The 23,263-nt window shown below is 36.7% G+C and overlaps 1 protein-coding gene across 4 annotated transcripts in view; it reads right to left on the reverse strand.

The window, feature by feature from the left end:
* MTA3 (metastasis associated 1 family member 3) overlaps positions 1-23,263 on the reverse strand; it is a 137,042-nt gene that overhangs the window by 62,394 nt on the left and 51,385 nt on the right. For all 4 annotated transcript variants that reach the window (XM_082757095.1, XM_082757092.1, XM_082757093.1 and 1 more), the window contains exons 7-9: positions 21,387-21,489; positions 9,861-9,960; positions 4,460-4,648 (exon numbers count right to left, since the gene is read on the reverse strand). In XM_082757095.1, coding sequence (XP_082613221.1) covers positions 4,460-4,648; positions 9,861-9,960; positions 21,387-21,489 — 392 coding nt within the window. The remainder of the gene's footprint in view (positions 1-4,459; positions 4,649-9,860; positions 9,961-21,386; positions 21,490-23,263) is intronic.

The following is a 23,263-nucleotide window of genomic DNA, read 5'->3' on the forward strand; positions in this document are numbered from 1 at the left end:
AACAATTTTGGTTGCACATGTGCAACAGTAAAGCAAAAATGTGTTAAACTAGAATCATAACCTAAAGTTGGAGGAGAAAATTAAGCATAGCAGTCACTTGTAATTACTACTGAACTATCTATTAAATACCATAAATTCTCTCTACGATATGAATTAGTAGTTCTCATACAGGATTCAAGCAATTTTCTTCATAACTTGGAGACATATTACTGTTTTATACACGGTATTTTATGGAAGCATGCATTAATATTAATGTTCATAGCTCTCCAGAGAGAAGCGTCATTTTTTGCGAAATCCCAGAAAATCCAGGTGTGGAATCTTCTTTGTAATCTTTTTTCTCTACGCACTGAGGATTTGCTCTACGCGCTAAGCCAAAAGAGCAGGTTCCTGAACCTTTAATCAAGTTCTTAAAAGCAACAGAAGAAAAAATATATCAGGCTGCTTCTGCCAGCACACAGGTGCTCACAGCCGGTTTTACACTCAGCTTGTTTGCAGACACTTGGAGGAACTGAGTTTGGCTCCATCTCTGCTTGTCATGACCTGGGATTCAGGTCCAGACTCAGCTGTGCCTTCTTTTTCAGGCAGTGTAGCACGTACGGTGTGCCAATCTCTGGTCCAAACAATAGCAGCATTGTCTATTTGCTTTTAACTAACAAAAGCATACATTGATGTTGCGGTAAACAGCAACACAATTCAGTTTGTTAAAATTCTTTCACTTTCTCAGGTAAATGATGCCATACAAGAAATCTGCCCAAGTAAAGGCCAGTGACTATTGCACACATTCGGTGCTTCTCAAGTCTGCATGTCCACGTACTTCTTGATATCCAGATGAAACTGTCACTCTAACTACCTGCCATTATCAACTAGTCCTTTTTAACTTCTCCATATTTACTTTCCTTCCTCAACACTTCCTCAACACTTATCCTATCAACACATTTGTGCCACAGACTGTTCACCAGTACTCCAGAAAATACTTCCATCTGTCTGTTTTAACTATGACACCGGTATGTCTGTTCACTCCATAGGTAACTGCAATTAATGAAAGATAATTAAGGTGGTTGGAGTGGATAACCATTATCTTTTTTACACTGAGTCATAGCTCAGAAAACCTGTTTAACACACAGATTTTTGTATTCTGTTTACTTGCACACCTAAATGACAAAACACTGTAGAGGCACATGAACTGTCCTGAAGTTGCTCTTAACTGCCACAGAAACTGTGAGCAGAGACAGAGTAACTTAACTCCCATTACCAGGTTTTATTAAACACTAATTGAAAGAAATGAAAATGACCTTCTACATGGCATTTTTGTAGGAAAAAAAAAAAACAGCAACAAGATGACAGCAAAACAAAAACAGGGAAAGGGAATTTTCCATTTATTTGTTGCAGGGTAAAAATGGACTATTCAGATCAGACCAGCATGAAAAACCTAGGATTTAAATTATTTTAAAATGAACATGTTAACTTTAATGCTTCTTTCCATGCTTTTCTGATACTAGAATCTAGCTCCTGTTTTATACGAACAGTTTGAGTTTGATTCCCAAGGTGCTTCCTGTGGTATTTGAGACATGAAAGTTTTAAGTTCGTGAAAAATTGTGATAATGAAAAACTAAGAATTAACAAGCATAACAGCTGTCTCTTACCATTAGGAAAATAGTTATGTTTACAGAATATAAAATATTCACTCTTCTCCCATTTTACTACCCTGGGATGTGAAGTAATTCAAGTAAATCAAAGTAAATTCAATTAAATTTAAAAGTTTAGGCTGATTAGGATTCACATAGCTCCTTAAAGACAGCAGAATCGCAGCAAATGAACTGCTTTAACAGATGATGAGTCAACAGCAGATGAAAATGATTATTCAAAGGCTAGATGGTAATTTGATAACAAATGAGCTTCTCCTGTCTATTAAAAAAAAGGTAAACTCCTTTGCACCACTTAATTTATAATAATTATCTTGCTTACTAATATTTAATGTTTATAGCTTAAAGCTTGAGCTGCACATTGAATGTCAAAGAGTGCTAGTTCTTACTAATTGCTGGGAAAGTAAATGAGCCTGCCCTTTACAGAACTGTAATATAAGGGTTGCAATTGCAGCTGCTGTGTCTTGCAAATTTGGGCCGATTCAGAACTCCTCTGGCACAGAATGACTCAGGCAGGTATTGCACAACCCTTCTGTTTCGGCACAGTGCTAAGAGTCCCTTTCTGCTACACTCCATGGCAGTCTTGCCTGTGCAGTGGCACCACGGCACTGACTGCTTGGGTTCAAATTTCATCTCTGACAGCATAGGATTAGATACGAAATGGACGCTTAAGGAAATTAGCGCATACGCTAGCAGTGCATTGGCTCCTTTTTCCAAGTTTTATCAACACACTAAAAGTAACTTACAAGGGATGATACCAGGTAACACATAAATGTGTTCTCATGGATAATTACTGCTAAGCACTAAAAATTTCCATCTACTTCAACGTGCAGAAGCTTCTCATGTATCCGTGACCTAAATCTTGAAGGACCATTTTAGATGATTACTTAAGACTAGATGCTTGTTTTTAAACCTCTACTGCTTTAGAATACTACACAGCAAGTGAGAATACTTCTACTTGGAGAAATTACGTTATCACACAAGATTACATAATTAATACAATTGAGAGCTTCCAAATTGCATAGAATTGTATAAAGATTGTACGCACTGTTACCAATACCAATGTAAAACAGATATTCTTCTAATGCTTTAAAAATGACACACTATTTTGTCCAAAGGCTAAAAAACAGCGACTACGGATTGGCAACACCCCTTTTTTAGCTAAAAGGGAGTGTAAGTGATTACTGCCCTATATCCATTTCTGCTGTACTCTGACTCATCATTAATGTGTCCTTCATAGGCTGTGCAACCCCATCTTTAGATCTGTTTCATTCTGGTAGGAGGGCAAGGGAAAAAAGGAAGGAGAATTCACTGATAAAGGGAAGCTATCAGCAGTCTACCTGAGATAAAACTAAGCATTTTAAAGAGCTTCTAGTGAACTTACTCGAATATCTAGCATTTGAACACTAAAACACAACAGCTATTTCTGCAACGCATTACTCCACTGTATCAATTTAACATATGAGTATCAACAGAATTTAACTACGCGCAACATCTCACAATTATACAGAAATAAAATTACAAAAATACCAGAGACAAGGCTTAGATTTACTTGGTCACACGCTGTATTAGAACTCAACTTGTAAAAGTCTATAAATTACTCCTTTTTATTCATATTTTCTTGAATGTGAGAGCTATTTTGTCCACGATACAATTTTCAACTTCACACAATGAACTCATTGCATTGAACATTTTCTCCCTTAGGAATCTCAGAATTAAGCACACATATATAATACACCTGTTAAAATGTCAGTTCTTCAGAAAAACAATGGCCTTCCCTTCCCACATTCATTCAATTATCTGTTTCATTTCAGAACTGTGAAAGTGAAGATAAAGACAGCTAAGCTCAGCGCCAAGCCTCCTCCCACCCTCCTACACATCTTCTTGGAAGGACTTCTACATTGTACCACACAGTTCTCCCTTCCTTTTACAAAGATTATTAGTAACATCTGCAAAGGGAAAAAAAAAAAAAAAAAAAAAAACACAACAACTCTGAACTCTCGGAGTCAGGCAGAATGAAATTGTTGTGAAAATGTTTCAATCAACTTCAGTCTTAAGTAATGAAATTCTTCTGGCTCATATCCTAACCTTTTCACAAAGCCCAACTTGAACAATTTAGAATGACAGAGGAAATATTTTTCATTGAAATGAAAGGTTCTGCAAGGAGGTTCTGCAAGAAGCATGCAAAAAAAAAACTGTAAACAAATAAAAAGCAATAGCAGCAGTCTCAGAACTAATTTCATTACTCTGCAGAAGAATTCAGCAAATTAAAGCTTTGCTGTCCTATGGCCTGACACTTCAGTACCAAAAACTGTAGTAACAAGGTATTGAAAAACATTTGCTTCATCTTCTGGAAGTGCCAAAATATCTAGTATGTCAAAGTAACTCACTGCAGTGCACTTTAAAAGCAATTTGAATATGAATTTCTCTTTACTAATTAAAGAAGGAAACCCCAAAGTTTCAGAAAACACTCATGGGAGTCAGGCATGTAGCTGACAATCAATTTCACTGGAAATTGTGGAGAAGCTTCTTGAGCTTTTCCAGATCTTTGTAAACATCCTGATCAAAACACCTTTGCATATGAGATGCCCTACCTGGTAGTAAACCACTGAACAGATTACCTTCTGCCAACGTCTCTCCAAAGAATTGCACCAAACAAGAAAGAATATCGACTCATCTGTATAAAATTTACATGCATGTTACTTATATGTATCAATTACGCAAATTTTTCCTTTAGCTAATCTTCCAAACCTACAGAAAGTAATTATGCTCACCCATACAAAAGCATGTTAGCAAAGAAGTACTCCAGTACTTACAAAGTCTTGTCGAATGTCATTGAAGTCCTTCCCGTACTTTTCCAATGCCTCTTCAAATAAACTAGCTTCTGATGCTGACCATTCCTCCATTTCGTCTCTACACAAGACAGGACCTCCAAGTGGCACTAGAACACTGATGGCACTGCTCAAATCATAGTTGTGTTTATGCAGTGTATCCATTGCATGAAACTAACATGGAGAAGGAGAGAGTGAAAAAAAAAAAAAAAAGCTTGTTTAATTAGACAGCAGTCCACTTCAATTAACACAAACTCAGTGTATTATTTTCTGTACACCATACAACAAGCCTTAACTAATGCTAATTTTAGAATCTATCTTTATTATCACAGATCTCCCACTGTGGAACGCAAGGAAAATAAATTGTTTATTACTTAATTTGGGAAAGGAAATGCCTTAATGAAATGCTTACTAAAAATGGCATTAGTCAATTAGTTCCCGTACATTACCAGCAAACATTTCTGGAGAAATGTTGGTAGAAATTGGTTTCAAATAACCCAACAGTGACGGTGACGTACACTGACTGAGGGGCAATTTTAACTAACTTCTACATAGTAACTGATCAGTTCCTCAGAAAACATGTGCTTAATATTCTCACTGCTGGACAAATAAGTCATTTATTGCTTTCATTATAATCACACTGAAAAACAAGCAAGTTTTTCCCCTTGATAAACTCCAGAGATGGGTAAATCATTTTTTTGTTGTTTACTTCACCTTCCTTTAAAAAAGTGAAAAAGAGCAAACAGGTTATAGCATTCTTCATTTAGAAGTAACACTGGATACTCACAAGTGATGGGGAAAATGAAAAGTAATCAACTACATCACAGATCCACCCGTAGGGAAGATGAGCAACATGAAAGACTTTCTGACTCAGCGTCCCAAAAGCCCATCACCACAATCTTAAATCACTGTGCTGAAGGTGGTATTAGATGTATAAAGTGCAATACTCTGTCTGTGTGTGACTGCATAACATCAGCCTCCCACGTGTTGGTCCCACCATAGTGACGAGCTCTAAGGGCAACATGCAGTCTCTCACACAGCCCTAAACTCATCTTATCACACCTAAAACGTTGCAAGGAAGGAACAGTCTTGCAATATGTGTCAGTATAACACTTACATAGTAATTCCAGTTGAGCTTCTGCATGCAAAATGTATTGCAAATAATGGTTTCTCCTTATTGTTTTTGGCTATCTGCTATGTGTAGACTAAGTCTTTCTCCAGCTTTCAATATACCTCTTTGAAAGCTATCAGGGACAAGATTCTTGGACTGTTTCATCTGCAAGAAGTAATGTCACTGTTACACTACAATAAGTCACTTTACCTATGGTTCAAGCCAAATTTACCAGCCTTGAGAATAAGCCATGGTTAACATGAAGTATTCTAATATGGAAATGCTGTCACGTAACATCCAAAAGCCATAATCTTCAGATTAGAGAATGCAAAATTAAATTAGTGATTTATGGCTTGTCATGTAAGTAATGAATAAAGCAAGCCTAAAGATTGAACTCAGTTTATGTTACCAAGTTTTAAACCTTTATTTAAATTGCAGCCCTTATGGAAAAACAGTTCTGCACATTTTCCAAGCAGCTGCTGTATCTAGATCTATTCACTGACATTAATTTTCTTAAAAATGACAATGGAAGTGAATAAATCAGGACCTTGCTCTTGCTTTACATTCATTTTTCCATCTATAATAAACAACTGATTCCATAAAGCTTTTTTCTTGTGCTATTACCAAGAAAAAAAAAGGGGGGGAGGTTGACAGAGAACTCCATGGTAAACAGTGTCTTCACTAAGCTGCTCAGTGACAAAGGACCACTGACAAGTTCCCACAGTAACACTCTTTGCCTTCTGCAGGTTTGCCAGCCCCCACTTTCAGTCAGATTCCCACACTGCCAAGAGTAAGCTGTGCCAGCAGATGCAGCCCGAAGACACTGCTAGTGCTCAAGACAAAGTCCTGGAGTATCTCCTTTTTCTATCTTTTTACCCAAGAATTCGAGGATCATAAGAAACAACTGATGGGAACACAACACCTAAGGAGCATAAGGCAGGAGAGAACTGTCAGCCAGCGCCTCTCCCAGATAGGACCTTGAAGAACAAAGGAAGAACCACCCTTCCCTAAGCAAGTTTGCCCGGCGCACACTGTGCAGCACAAATGAGGGGTCCCACCAGATGAAAGGTATTAGCCATGTAGACAGAGGGAACTTCAAGTCCAAACTTAAGCAGGCAAAGGCAGAAACTATGTACTTAGGTGAAAAGGAGCAGCATGGAGCTGGGAAAAAAAAGGGAGTAACAGGACACACTGCAAACAAGCTCTAACAGCTTCCAAAATAGATGCAATTTCAGTAGTCAGTTAAATAAACTAGACTGAACTGCCTCCAACAAAGCAGTCAAACTGGGAGCTGAATATAGATAGAATAATTCAATCACTTTAGACATGTTTATCTTATGTGCTACATACACGGAAGTCTAATAAAATTCATTAAAACATCTTGCCATTCAAAATTGAAAGAAAGAATCTGCTCACGCTTTACATTTGCAAAAGACATCCAAGAACAGATTTACTTCCTTATAGTAAAGTAGCATGGGCTCTTCAGAATAAGCCCCCAGCAAGCAGCATACACTGTGACTCTCTCCACCTCCTTTGCTTTAATGGCAATCTGTGTATGCACTGTGCAACATCTAGAAATTTGAAACAGGATGTCTTTCCAGTTTCCTTCTCTTCTCAGAGACCAATCTTCATTATAAAGGAAAATACTGTGTTTGAGTGTGCCAGAAATACAAGTTTTAGTTGTCTCACCAGTCTATCAGCAACAAAAAAACCACACATACTATCAACTAAGTTAAACCTATACTGTTTCATGTCTTCTAGCAACATTTTCTGGATGATTTGGTTGTTTCCTACCTTGTCTTATTACCTTCCCCAGGTTTTCAAGATAAGATAAAGACTGAGAGTAGCCCCTTACTTGCTATTAAGGTCACAGGACTTCCCTAATGCATACAACCCCCCAGAATTTACTGATGTTTATAACCTGTGCTTATCAGACTGCTGAGAGCCATCTCTATCTGAAACAACTCATTAGAAACACTGGAAACCCACAGACACGGTGTACACAATACCCATCACTAACACTTCAGGTGCAAGGGTTATCCGCTGCTAAGGATACAGACAGGATAATTTTCTCAGCATTATGCACCTACATCCCTTTCAAAGAACAAAGTGAGATCCACCACAAGTTCTGCAAATGTCTGTACTAACTTTAACTGCTGCTCAAAATATGCTCCTAATTAACATGGGAAACTATGAAAGAATAACTACTAAAATGACAAATACGTCTTTTCTTAACTTAGAAGGAAGTACTTTGCCAAAGAGCAAAAGAGGGTTTTAAAAAGCTGAGGGGGTAGGAAAATGAGAAAGAACAGACAGACACAATAATTAAACCTGGGGTGGCTCCTCTGGTGCCTCATTATAAGATATGCCTTTCATTAAGTGTAATGGAACTTAATGGATCATTTGCAACAGAGAAACATTTATATGGCACTCAAATGTTAAATGTATCCCTTTATTAGCAGCACTGCACACGTACTTTCAAATACAAAAACTGCTATAAGGATGAATCTATTCTCTTAATCACTGTAAGAAGGACGGGCATTTATTAGAAACTCTTCATCCAAAGGAATCTTAATAAAATGAAAAATGTCAAATGGAAGAGCTGTTTGATGGAAAAACTAAAGCATTTAATGTGAAAGGAACGTCAGTAACATCGTATCAGCAAGCATGAAACAGAAGAAGCAGCTCTTGAATACAGACGAAACTCTTGAAAATTACTGAAAACATTACATTTTACTACTGCCTTCCTTTACTGCACTATAGCCCAGACTAAGTTGGTTTCCAGTTCAATAGTGTTTGAGAGCAGATGGTAAAATATAAGAATTTGTTTATTTATCATTATACTAATGAATATAATTTATCTGGAATATAAGATCTGACCTACTGAGTCGTATCGGTCATCTATCTACACATGTATTCTGTCCTTGTCAGCATCACAAGGAACTGCCACTTAGAGAAAATAAGCTAGCCAATCTAAGAACTTTCTAAGGTTAACTCCCATTTCTTTCACAAGCACCTGCAAACCCTGGGAATTAGGAATGCCAGATTGTGCACTTCTTATTCTCCTTATTTTCTACTTATGAATCCATTGCCCATAATTTTTCTAACCCCCTTTTTTTTTTTTTAAACCTACAAACATTGTCTCTTCCCATAAAATCTTGAGGTACTGAATTCCAGGAGCTCTCAGTTACCCACTGTGTAAGGCAGTACTTCAACTATTTTTAAGTGATCTGTTAGTTTCCTTGAGTGTCCTCTAGTTCAAATACTCAATTATCTGATGAGTAATAGACCTACTTAAGGCTTAGCTGTCATCTCCATGATTCTGTACACAAATATTTTAAAAAATAGACACCGTCTGCTGGTGTCTTTGGGAAGACAAAATCAAACTTGATTCTATGAAACAGTAAGATTTTGTTTGCACATAGTTTTCCTGGCACGCTTTTATCACTGTAGCGCATCTTGTCATTTCAGCTATGAATATGCAAAGCCAAAACTTTGGTCTGTAATTAAAATACTTTTAAACTTTCTCTAAAATATGTCGATGCTTAGATGCTTTTAAATGGTAATAATTTTAAACTAAAAGGAAGTACATTTATATAGTAGGAAGAAATTCTGTACCATGAGGGTGGTGAGGCACTGGCACAGGCTGCCCAGAGAAGCTGTGAGTGCCCCATCCCTGGAGGTGCTCAAGGCCAGGTTGGACAGGGCTTTGGGTAACCTGGTCTGGTGGAAGGTGTCCCTGACCACAGCAAGGGGGTGAAATCAGATGGTCTTTAAGCCTTCCAACCCAAATCATTCTATGTTTCCATGATATTATAGCAACTACTTCAACAAACCAAACAAACATCCTAAAGATATCCTAAGTAAAATGTTCTTCAAGAAGTTGCTTACAAAGTCTGATTACTTATACTCTAGAAAATTTGCAGATACAGTTATAATATGATGTAATCTAAACAACATTTAGCTTTATTAAAATGTATTTTAAATCCCACTACTGAACTGACTGAAGCTGTGTTCAATGAGTATTATCCACCCTCCCATGCAAATCATCACATGTGAAGATACATTTAAATAGATTTCAAACCATTTACAGCATGACTACAAGGGCAGCACGAGCAGCTTATAGAAAATGCATAGAATTATCTACCATATACATGAGCTTCCACGCATGTATCTAGAGGAAAACAGACATCTGGGGGGCAAACTCTGAAGTAGCAAGATACTATTGAATTCATATATATAAAAAAGTTGTCGGGTTTGTAACAAACCACTTACCAGTGTGATGTCCCGTGAAGCAGCAGCTGCACTCATGTGTAAACTAGGTTGTCTGACAGAACTACTGCAGTCCAGTGCTCGAGCAAATGTGCCAACCGCACTACAACAGAGAAAGAATAAACAGTAAATGCATAATCATTTAAAAGATTTAACCTCTTTTTTATCAACAGATTATGCCATACCCACAAAGGTGTCATTTTAAATGTCACATTCAGATCTTTCCTAACAAAGGGTCATTTTACAAAAGCAAACCAACAAATGTAAAAATTCTGACCTTCTCCCTCAAAAAGGAACATCTTATGCACAAGAACAACTCATTTGAAACAGCATGGGAACAAATGATATTCAGGGAAATTTTATGTACCAATTTATTTATTGTGAAGCCACAGACTCGTTTTGACTTTTTTTTTTTTTTTTTTTTTTTAACTCCAACTATTTCTTAAAATTAGGAAGACAAACCACTGTACAACATAATTTTAAAAAGCGGTTCACCACGTTCCAGTGAGGAAATAACACTTTATTCACTCCAGTAATGCATGTCTACTACTTCCATTAGTAAAGCAAAGCACAGTAGTACCTCTAAAATCATACTTTTGTCACAGGTGTAAAGTAATAGTGAACAAGTGCCGCTCTCAGCCTACTTAATAAAAGCATCCCAGTGTTACTGAAACTGGACAACATCTTCTCCAAACCTTTACCTTTTTGTTGCACCTTCGTATGTAGCATTTATTACACTTATCACAGTAATAAAATATAAGGCATAGAGATGGATGACTAGCGTGATAGTGACTATTCTAAACTGTGAACTTTTCTTCAAAGCACACAGCACGTATCACATAAGATACATGGTGAAGGTAAAGATGCATAAAAGAATTTGACTGGACTCAGCATGTCATAAGGAAATACGCAAGGATGCAACAACATGAGAAAGATAATTAACTGCTCCAGTACCGAGTTCGATAACCAATTCTCAGTGCATTGTGTCACTATGATAATTGAAAAAATGATTCGCTGCAGTTACAACATGATGCAAGTTCCTCTAAATTAAGTATCTAATTACAGCACCTAACATTTTTAATATACTGTAAGCCTCTAGACTAAGGACTGATGTTTCATTCAACAATCACATCCCACAAAATTTGTAAGAGCAGAGTTACAATAGTGACGTAGTCAATTAGAGATCAACACGCACAAATTGTCACATTATTTTGTACTATAAATCTAATATTCAGTAAGAAAAAAAACAACAATGTGTATCAAGAGTCTTATTCACTAAGGTATATTACTGATAGTGGAAAAATTGGTACCGATATCTATTACCACAATTTTATCTTAAATCTCAAAACACTTAGTAGTGAATACATTTCAGTACTCTCTCCCAAAAGCCTTTAAGACACAATTAAGATTAAACGACAGTGATTCACGTACTCCAGATTTTAACTGCTTGAATTTCTAAAGGTTGTGGAGTCAGTAAACTGTATTATAAGCTATATTCAAATGTTCTTCCAGAATCTTTTCTACTTCTCTGCAGAAATAGCAAATTTGACTTTTTTTTTTTCTTTAACAAGTTTGGCTGTTTATAAAACATTATCCATCCAGAGACCAGTCCCAAGAATCAGACTCTATTGTGAACACATTTCCCGATAGTCAACCTCTTTAAGCATGTTGGCATTGATAAGGGTTGTAGCTAACAATCTTTGCAGTAATCCTTCTGTCATTACTGCTCAAACCAGTAATACAGCATGCAGCATGACTGCATTTCCCTTCTGATGCTACCTACTAGCTTATCTCCCTTTTCCATAGTTACCACTATTTTATTTTACCGTATTTCTAAAATAAAAGGAGTATGCTATGGAAATTACAAAGAATATGCCACTAATACATCAAGTTGCTTTCAAAATTTCTAGGCTGACTTCAAGGCCCAAGCACATGTGAGTCACGTTGCCCAGAACGTAACAAAAATTAAGATACAGTATAAAGCTAGGTTTATGTCAAGTAAGTGATGAAGAGGCAAGAACTGAGGTACTAATTGACATCGCTTGCAATGCAGTACTGAGCAGGAGAGGTTCACAACCACCAGAGGAATGCTGGCCAGGACTATGGATATGTGAGTGAAAAACCACCCAGAGCCACCATAAAGCACAGGCAGCGTGCTGTTTGTAAGGGGGAAGGATGGGGCATCTGGGGCTGTATCTCAAAATCAACTTTCCTGGAAACTTTTGGAGGACTGAGTTTTTCACACAACCCAAGAAAATGTAGAAATTCTACAGTATTTGGTTGTTATAGTTACCAAGTCTCAAAACTTCAAACAATAATAATGCACTGCTCTGTATAATCTAGTCATGCAGTCAAAATCCAAATTTAAATATTCATTTTTAGAAATACTTGAAATGCCTTAGTTTTTGTCTCTTTTTTTTCATTCAAAACACAGGTATGAGGAGAATATTGATATAAAGGTCAAATATTTCCTTTGTGATTTTTCCTTGCATGATTTTTTCCCTAATAATACCAAAGAATGATTTTTACATGAAAGAAAAAGTACTCAACACCCATTTCCAGATGATACTCTATTGTCTTCATTTACCTTCGAGCAAAACTAAACTTGCCATTCAGCCGAAACAGCCTTAACAGCCAAACTCCAACTACTTTTTTTCTTTAAACAGATTCTTTAATATAAGAAGACTAAGAAATGTTTCATTAAGTTAGTAAAATCCAAATAATTATCATACATAATTGGGGGCATGTTTAATTTAAGAGCAACAATAAACAAACTCACAAAACCAGAAACTGTGCTGAAGCCGCCAGCAACAAAAGCGAGTAATTAAAAATAGCAAAACTTCAGACAGAATCCAACATGCTCCAATCCTCCCCAGATGAGCTCAGTTCAAAAAACAAACAGACGACAAATGACACGCATGGCTGTGAGATGGACAAGAATGATAATCTACTGGTGCTATCTACAGGGAGCGACTTCTGTTGAAGCTGTATCAGCAAGCAGGTGTAGGGGCTAGACCAAATAATCCAGTGTTACCTTAGATTTTGTGTTAATTATCTTAAAGATGAACCAAGAAAGTTCTCTCAAGGACTTGTAAAAGAGATAGTAGCTGACAACTGTAGGACCATAAAAAAAATCAAAATAATCTAGTGTCAGAATCTAACACTATGGAGTAAATCTACAAATTCAGCAAAATACATCTACAACCAAAAAAAAAAACAACAAAAAAAACTGGCAGTGAACTCCCTAGGGCTGAAGTAGTTCTTTGTCATTTTGCTGTGCCTAAGAGCCATATATTTGTAAAAACTTCAGCTTACAAATTGAACACAGAAAATATATCGCTCCATATTTCTTGTAGCTAAGTTTAAGACATTAAAAATACACAAGATGGATGTAGGCAGATGCAGGAATATACACTGGAATGTAATTAGTATAGTAGGCAATGGTCTTGTGTTAGTTTAAGGTTTGTGAAATGTTTTGTAAGCATGAGAGGATGTGAGAAAATAAAGGGAATGATAGAGACTGGGATCACTATCTACTTGGAGGATCAGAACAGCAGAGACTGAACTTTAAAGAAGTACATTTAGGTTGGATAAGACTACGCTTGTCAAAGTCAAAGAAATTAAGTAATCAAGAAGATGACAAGAGACTGGATAGAAGTCATAGCCACATAACAAGTCATATTAAACGAGGTATCGAAGTTATTTCACAGAACTGCTGCCAAGATTTAAACACAGTCTGTGTAAAGACAACCACATACATGAGAATCTGATGGTGTGAGGATTCATAGGGATGTCCATCACTTTTGGCACTGTTATAGTCAGACAATTACTAATTTTCCTATTATTAAAATTATTCCCTCCTTTCACTTGCTCTGCGCGCTAAGCAGCAACTAATAATTGCACTATTAAGATAAAAATCAAAACTGACCACATACTGGTTACTGTCACGTCCAAACAGCTCCTGCAAAACTAGGAACAGATGTTTCAGATGTTTTGTACATTTCTGCACTATTAATATCTACAATAAAGTTACTGAAAAATGTTGACAAAGTAATTTCCTGTCAGTTTCCATTAAAAAAAAAAAAAAGCCATTAAAACTATTACTGTGGATCTATACTCCTGCAAAATTTGAGATCCCACATCCATTCCAAAGGAATGACACGATTTTAGTTCTTCACCTGTTTACGATGTGCCACACCCACACCTCTGAGGCAAACAGAAGAACTGACAAAAACTGGGAGCAGTGGTTGGCAGACCATATGAACAGGACTGAAGACAAATAGGCAGCAATTTTCAAATTTTCACTTAAGGTTAGTATTAAAGGGGTGCCAATGTAATTATCAAGCAGCAACAGAAAAAGACTGCATAGAAGATTCAATTTCTCATCAGCACCTCATTCTGAAAAAGGTTGTTACTTAACAAAGAAAACCTGGAATCATGGTGATTGTAATCAGGATAAACAGTCACTAGTCTCACAGGTAGCAATAGCACTCCAGCATCAAATCAGATCCAGAAAGTTCTGGATCTAGCTCTGTTTTTCTTCTACCTTGTATTCTCAAACATCCAGGTGAGACAGACATCCTTTGTAACATGTCTATTTTCAAATTGTTCCCTTGTCAACATTGTTTCTCTGTTTCAGAGATATGAGATGAGCAGTGTGTATACTCCAGACAAATCTGGCCTCCAGACCACCTTTATATATTTGTGAATCTGCAAATTCAGTTTTCCTCACATATTTGCAAAATAATGAATGAGATGCCTCACATCCGAGTTAAAAGTATTTGAGCAAAGTAGCTGAGTAGATCTTTGGTGGTTTTCTACATACTAGGAAAGATTTTGTTTTGCTTATTACACCAACGTTCCCATTCACTATGTGTTGGAAATGGTCCTAAAAATGACCTCCTAGCCTGCTATCAATAACAGCATTTTAAAAACAGCCAATTAATACCTGATTACTCCTTTGAGAGTCCTATGTTACTTAAATTCTTGGAAAGAAGAAAACGTACCTCTTGGAGATGTATTTAATCAACACAATACTAATTAAAGTTCAAAAATACCCCCTGAGATTTTTTACTACTGGATAATGAAAAAACTGACATGAAGAACAAAGTAATAGTAAAATGATGCTGTTCCAGAGAACACATTTTCACTGCAGTTCTAAGCAACTGTCTGTGCAGTGCGATGCTTCATTATTCTCATTTCAGAGGTTTAGAGCGCAAGAGAGGTGATAAGATAAACGTGAAGTCACCTGCTGCTGTTCTTTCTCTGAAAGACTCTCTAAGTCTGGGTAGGGAGTAGCATTATATGTAATGTCCCCCCACATGTCATAACTAACCTCCAATTTCATTATTAAGTAGAAATTGAAGATATGTGAAATAGTTATTATTCAACAGAAATGCTGGTAGATACAAGTAGTTTAAATCACAGGCTATGATTTAAGCCATTATTTGTACTCTGACCTGCAATTTCATACTAAAAGCCTCTACCTATCATCCCCTCAAAAGTAAGATCCAAGAAAATGTTGCTGCTTAGATTTTTTCTTCGTAAGGCAACAGGTCAAAATTAACAAAACAAATGAAAAAGGAAATTCATCTCTAAGTCTGAATTAATTATTTTCAGATTAATTTGGTCAAGAACAATTATAGTAAGGCATGAAGGTATAAACTTGTTTTGGCCAAGCATGACAGACAGGTAGAAACAAAGTATTTTTCATACTCCTAGTACACTTGATGTGAACATATTTTTTCATTTCAAAACCACCTGTTTACCATTAAATGTTATAATTTGCCTTGCTTAACAAGGTGAATTCTAGTCTTACCAGCGCTGTACCAGCACCAAGATTTTTCACCATCTTTACCACAATTTTATGTTGCAATTCAGCCATTAAATTTCTTTACCTCTTTAATCAACTCCAATTCCTCTTACTTCTCACCACCTAACGATTCCTGAAGCACATCAATATTGAAACTTTCAAACCAATGACTTTATGTATTTATTTTCATTGATGAGCTTAGGGAATCTTGTGAGCTGCCGTTGATAATGTTGAAGCATCTTGCAAAAGCAGTAACAGAAGATTATTTCAGCACGCTTTTAAATAAAAATACAAATTTTAAGTAAGTTTTTATTCATTGTCCTTTGTTGAAGATTTATTTCTTTTCTGAATGTGAATAAAAATTACTAAATGAAGCTGCATTGTATTCCCTTCCTTATTGTAAGACGAATCTGTGTAAAAAATACATCTTCATATACTATGGACATTTATAATTAAATCAATAGTAACCAACAGAAAATGAATATAGCCACTCTTGGAAAAGCGGAAAAGTGGAAACAACACAGGAAGGATCAAGATCTAATACAAATGACTAAACACAGATTTTCTTTCTTTGATTCTACATCAAAAATTAAGCAAGCATTAAAATGCAGGAAAATGTTTTAGGTTAGCCAGAGATATTAAATGACATTTTCAAGTCAAAGAAATAAAATAATGAAATTTTGACATAGAGATCCAATGTTTTTAAGGGTGTTTTAATTAGTCTTATAAATACTGTTTGAGTAAGAAATTAGCTAGGACCTTCTGGAAAACAGCTTAGTTTAGAGATGTGTTCCTTCTAGAAGACTATGTCAATAATCTAATGAGATGAAGCAGAATAAAAGAACTAAGCTGTTGACCTAACATATACTTCATGATGTGGTGAAACTTAACAGAATTAGGAGGTACTAAGAAATTACCACGTAATGAGTTGTAGACCAAATTAACAGAAAGTAAATGAAAAGATTGGGGGGGGGGGGGGGTCTTGGCATCTGTCCAGACTGGAACCTAAAATTCCTCCTAAACTTGAGTCTGGTCAGGACTGTTTTCAACTCCTTGACAAAATAATCAGTCTCTATTTCCTAATACCATGGAATATTATGGGGATCTCACAAGGTAATTAAGTATTCTGTGTATATTAGGAATGACAGAGACAGATGATTGGAGAAGACTGTGCATTTATATTAGCATTGAAGTTCAAATTAGGTTTGGAATTTCAAAGTGAGCATCTCCAGCATCTATGCCTACTGCACTCTGCCCAACATCAAAATTATCTTGGAGCACACAAACTGGATTTCTGTTAAAATTAAACACTAGTTTCACACACTAGTAGATATGTAGTCCATAGGACCAGACTGGAGTTAGTCTCAGAATAAAACTGCTCAAAATGTGCACAGTACTACAGATGCTGGTTTGTGAGCACCAAACATTTTATTATACAAATAGATTTCCACTGGACTATACTATTTGCTAATGTACACAGATCTATAGTCTCTAAATGGCTGTTGCAGCTTCTTGGATCCTGTTCTTTGAAGCCAGTAGACACAAAAGAACTGTTGTCAATACATATGACATATTGAAGTTTTATCTTATTTGAATGGAGTGGAAAAGGGTGTTAGAATTCTCATTGCCAGAGTATAACTGACAGTGTGTTACCCAAAAAACAACTCAAAACCAGAACACATCAGTTTGATGCCTTCAGCTTCTCCTAACAGTTGCTTTTGCTACTTCATGCAAGAGCCTTTGTCCAAATTATACTTCAGTAGCAGCACTGTTGTACTTTCAAGATTTTTAAATCCACAAAATCAAGTAAGACTCATCAGAGAGCTTGAGGTTAGGAATCTTTCCTGACAAGTACTCTTACACTTTGCAAAACCTCTAGATTTTTCTGATGATGCTGCCTCTGATTTCTGGAAAGGATATGCATATTTTTCTATCTTTATATCCAGCAGATTATTGCATACTAGTATTTAATGGCCAAAGAAACAGGATGAGGAACTGACCAAGCATATAAACATAGGATAAAAGGCTTTTTACTCCTGATACAGAACCCAAATCTTGTCAGAATAAGTGGTCAAAGCCAAATCTAAATGTTCTTGCAAATGTGCAACACAAATAGAAAAAGAACCACCTCCTAAAGAACAAAATGTGCTTGGGTGACTGAAAAAGCTGATGCCTGTAAGTTCAAAAGCAACTCTTCCTTCAACCAAAGTAGACTGAAAAAAAAAAAAAAAAAAAAAAAGAGAAGAAATACTCAATGCCCCTGATTTAACATTCAAAAAGGCTTTTTAAATTTCATATACACGTTGCATATACCCACTTAAACAAAATTACATATAGGAAAACATTTGAAGAAATTTCTTAATACCAGAATTTTAAATTTGCAAAAATCAATCAACTTCTAAGTAATAGAAATAACATTCTTAATGGAAACCCAGCAGGCACAGCCCATGCCCAGATAATTGTAGTCAGTACACAGCAGAGATCTGAGTCTGTAAGCACAGTTTATCAAATCATAATATTAACTCTGTTACTCAAGTAGCTTTTACGGGTCCAGTATAATAAAAGCTTTTTGCCTGCAAGCACGGAACATACTGAATTAAAACCTGCCACAATTGTCATAGGAGAATTGTTGCTCCAGAAATCAGTGAAAGTCTGTCAGGGAACTACTTAATGCAACAAAAATCTGCTCTTGCAGCCTGAGAAAATAAGTATATACAGCTTGGAAAGAGTTCCTGTCTGTTCAAAAGCAGCAAAGATGAGTGGAGGTTTGTGGAAGACCATCAATAACATGACAATCTCTAATAAGGTGTTGGTCAGCATTAGTGATTGCAAGCTCTTGGTATGGTCAGGACCCATTCTAGCCATAACAGAAACCCTGTGAACAGAAATTTATCAACTTTTAAATGAATGCAGTCCTGATCAGGACTTGCACAGCACTTCACAGGATGTCTTAGATAAGGTGAAGAAGACTTTTTTTTTTTTTTTTTTTTTTTTTTTAATATCAATCATTTATTCTCTATCACTTCCCAGTAGCTGCTGCTTTGTGGTACCAGCATACTATTCTGGGAAAATTTTCAGCTTCACAGTATACTTCTTAAACTCTCCAGTGTAGTTGCAGTACAGGAGGTGGAAGGATGTGAAGGCAATGAACGAACTCTTCAAAGACGCACATAATCACTTTTATAACTCTTCATCTTTGCACACAATATTTTGAAGGAATCCTGTATTGTCTGTCCATACACACCCAGATATTGCCGGTATTAGAAGTAGTTCTATTTTCTGTGTTCTGTTCTATGGAGCACCCACCAGGCACTGTAATTTTCTGAAAAGATGCATGATCACACTTACACCCCTTTGGCTTGCTTGGAAATTCAAAAGAGGCAGGCAACTTCTACTACTGTATAAAAAGGGTACAGCACTACTAAGTGAGGGAGAAAGAAACATAGCTGGATCAACATCTACCAAGATCTACCATCTACCAGACCTACTACTGACCAACACAAGCCAGTAGATATAATCTTACTGGATTTCAACAAAGCTTTCAATACTGTTTCTCCTAGTATCCGTCTGGACAAAATTTCCAGCATACAGTTCGACAAGTACATAATACAATGGGTGAACAACTGCCTGATGGGTCAGGTTTACAGGAAATGGGGTTGCATCAGGCCAGCAGCCAGGCACTGGTGGGGTTTCCCAGGGCTCTGTTTTGGGGCCAGTTCTCTTCAGTGTTTTTATAAGTGATCTAGACACAGGACATGAATGCATACTAAGTAAGTTTGCAGAAAACACTTAAATTAGGAACAGCTGTTGAATCTGTCAAGAGTAGAGGGGCCTCGTAGAGCGATCTTAACAGACTAAAGGGACAGGCAATCACCAACTGAATGAAACTTAAAATGAGTAAATGCCAGATTCTGTACCAGGGAAAGGTTAACCCTAGATTTACGTACAAGTTGGGGGTCAAGAGACTGAAGAACAGCCCTAAAGAAAGGAATCTAGGGATTCTGTTTTATGTAAAGTTGAACAGGAATTAACAGTGTGCCCCAGCAGCCAGGAGGACCAATCGCACCCAGGGGTGCATCAGGCACAGCACTGCTAACCAGTCCAAAGAAGAGACTGTCCAGCTCTGCTCTGCGCTGGTCCAGCCTCCCCTCAAGCACTACGTGCAGTTTGGGGCCCCACAATGCCAGAAGGACATAAAACTGTTAGAGTGTCAAAAGGAGAACAACTAAGATGGTGAAGGGCCTAGAGGGGAAGACGCATGAGGAGCGGCTGAGGCCCCTGGATTTGTTCAGCCCTGAGCAGAGCAGGCTGAGGGGAGGCCTTATGGCGGCCTGCAGCTCCCTCACGAGGGGAATGGAGGGGCAGGCGCTGAGCTCTGCTCTCTGGGGACAGCGACAGGACCCGAGGGAACGGCATGGAGCTGGGACAGGGGAGGGTCAGGCTGGGAGTTAGGGAAAGGTTCTGCATCCAGAGCGTGGTCAGGCACTGGGACAGGCTTCACTGAAGCAAGTCTGCCGGAAGTTCAAGAAGCAGCTGGGCAATGCTCTCAGACATAGGACCACCCAAAAATCAGGACCTTTGTGGACCTATGTTGGTCTCCATGATCCTTGTGGGTCCCTTCCAATTCAAAGTAGCCTACGAGTCAATCACAACTGGAAGAGTACGACGATCAATCAGCAACCCATTTCATTGTACACATAAGCTGGAAAATATAAAGCAATTGCTCCCTCCCTCTCCCTGCCCCATCCGCTTCTTGAATTTTTTTTTTTTTTTTTAAAAAAAAGGGAGAAGGAATAAAGAACAAAAATCAAAAATCAGAAACAACAGGAAAAGAATATTTGCCTAATAAGATTTGAGACTATGCTCCGCAACCAGGTTAGAGGGGGAAAAAAAAAAGATGGAATGACTCAGGGTAACATCCCTCCATTAACCTTAATTAACAATTTGCTGCCAGCACCTTTTTTTTTTTTTTTTTTTTTTTTTTTAAGGTAGAACAGTAACTTTGTGCTATAGTTTTAAGTATGAATTAGAGGATGAGAAAAACATGCTCTATTTTATAAGCATAGAGTTGTCCTTCAGTAAAACATTAAGACTTTCTAAATTCTGTAAAGTGGAGAAATTCTTTTAAAAGGTATTTATGAATTCCAACGGCTTTGATGTTCTTCAAATAAGTCTGCATAATCACATGTTAATTTATAAAATTGAACTGACCAGATTTTTTTTTCTACTAATGAAATGCATCGCTTCACAGCTTTAATTTCAAATGTTCGTTTGAAATAACTGCACTGCATATTAGTCAACTTATATGCAAATCTGGCAAGTTGTACATCCATTTCATTTGTTTACATCATCTTAATTTCTACTTTATATTACATTATGAAATTCCAAAAACTATAGTACAAGACTTAAATATTACCACGGAAATCTTATTTTGTTTACTCAGAAGGGAAAACAGAATGATATCTACATTTAAAATATCAAGTTCTACTGTAGCCTGAAATACAGGCAGCCTAGTATAACTCTTTTTCTCTCTCTTCTGTACGGGTAAACTCAAATATGCAGAAGGTTATAGTCTGACTCTCTCTTTCAGCTAACCGTGGGAAACAGAAGGGCTCACAAAATGTTGGTAAACAAATTGAGTAACACGATATAGGGGAATAAATAGTCAGTAGAAAAAGGAAAAGGATTTTTTTTTTATTAGAGGATTTCAATCTTACCGTGCTACAACTAAAAACTGGTCAATCTGACGGTCAGTAAGGGGGCTATCTGGATCCCATACTTTTACTTCCAGCTTTGCCTGTTCTCTGTCATCTAATTCTCCTGTCAAAAGGTAGATGGGACAAAACACTTATTACTTACAATGCTTTTCTCTGTGTACTTCTTGTGCTATGTTTAAAAGAGACATTGTACATTTATATATATATATATACACACACACACACTCAAAAAGTACTTAATAATCAGCAGTTTTCATTTATATTTCATATTGCAGCGTCAATAAAAAAAAGTATCTTCTTTTAACATCAGCATTTGAATTTGTTTTAAGGAGGCAGTCTTAGGTGGTGTAGTATCAAAGAACTTTAATAAAATGTGATTATAAACTTGAAACCAGAAAGTAAATAACCAGTGGGGTTTTTAAATTGCTTCTCAACTATAGCAAAGTTAATTTCACTTAAGCCACATTAAAATTAATTTTACCCTTAACCAGCTTTAGCAATTAAAAATCCTATCCAATTTGTGTTCTGAATACACCCCCAAAACAGAAATCATTATGAAACAATGCTACCTACTATATTTATTTTTTTCATCTCTTGCTCTCAACCACTACATTATCTGTATTGTTAACAACAATCATACTATTAAAATTGCTGTTTGTTGACTAGTTATACGCACTCACAGTGATATATAACGCTACAGCACAAGAAAGTTACTATGTACTACATAATCATATCCCAAGTCCATTTGAATGCATAGAGCAACCTGTGTACGTGCATGTGACTGAAACAAGTGTTTTCAGAAATTTAACTTGCATTGTATCTGTTATTAAAATTATATATTTCTTGGAAGAACAGTAAAGTGTATAGACATGACAATGATTCACATTCATATGGAAATCTAAATCTCAGCTTGGCTACTCCATCAATAACTTGTACTGCAAAATGAGAAACACAAAACAGTGGGTGAATAGGTAGACAACATACAGTCTACTAGTATAGGAATATTTATCTATAGGACACAGCCAAAACCAACATAGCAAGGTACAACAAATTGCAAGTGCATAATTAGTCATCATCCTCCTTTGATATTTTAGAATATAAGCATTTTCTTCCTTCAGTGAAGATGTGAAGAACTTAAGTGTTCAATTGTCCCCTAAAGCTTCTCTGAATTTTGTGAGCTACTGCAAGAATAAAAACCTGTCCTCAAATGGAGAGCCATGCTATGTCCTTTGAAAAGCTAGGCAGCGCAGGTATATCTCTAAGTGCACGGAAAATCGCTTCAGTCTCTGTTTTTTCTTATGACCTAATGAAAACAGCCAGTCTAAACATGCATAGTACCATTAAGACATGAAAAAGCCTGTATACTTAGGAGTCTGGAAGCAGACTGCAAACCAAGCTCCAGTTCTTCTGAAATCTGATTGTATGTGGCAAGTTTCTTTAGTACATCCATTTTGAAAGGAAAGTGTGGTATATATTCATTCCTACCAAAAGCATGAGATAGAATTGCACCATGCTGTCTGGCTAATGGTTCAGGAACATTCTCAGAAAAATAAAGTAAACAATTTCCTTCTGATACACAGGCAATAAAGACTCGTCTGCCTAATGGGACTTACGCTTCTGTTTAAGCTAATTCACATCCAGTACTGGAGACAAACTTAATTCCTAGTGCTTGTGGATAGGATTTTATGTCTATAAACTTATTCAATGGACTACACACTTGTCAATACATTCATTTTTTCCATCTGTGACAGACACATTGTGGGTGATGTTCTATATTTTATAAATAACCTCAGAGCACTTCATTTCAATCTGTTAATATATAGTTTTTAAGTGTCTTTCGTGTTACTTAACTGTTTCAGGACTTCATATCCTGCAGA

This window comes from Aythya marila, assembly GCF_965140915.1.
Source record: "Aythya marila genome assembly, chromosome: 3".
NCBI classification, from domain to species: Eukaryota; Metazoa; Chordata; class Aves; order Anseriformes; family Anatidae; genus Aythya; species Aythya marila.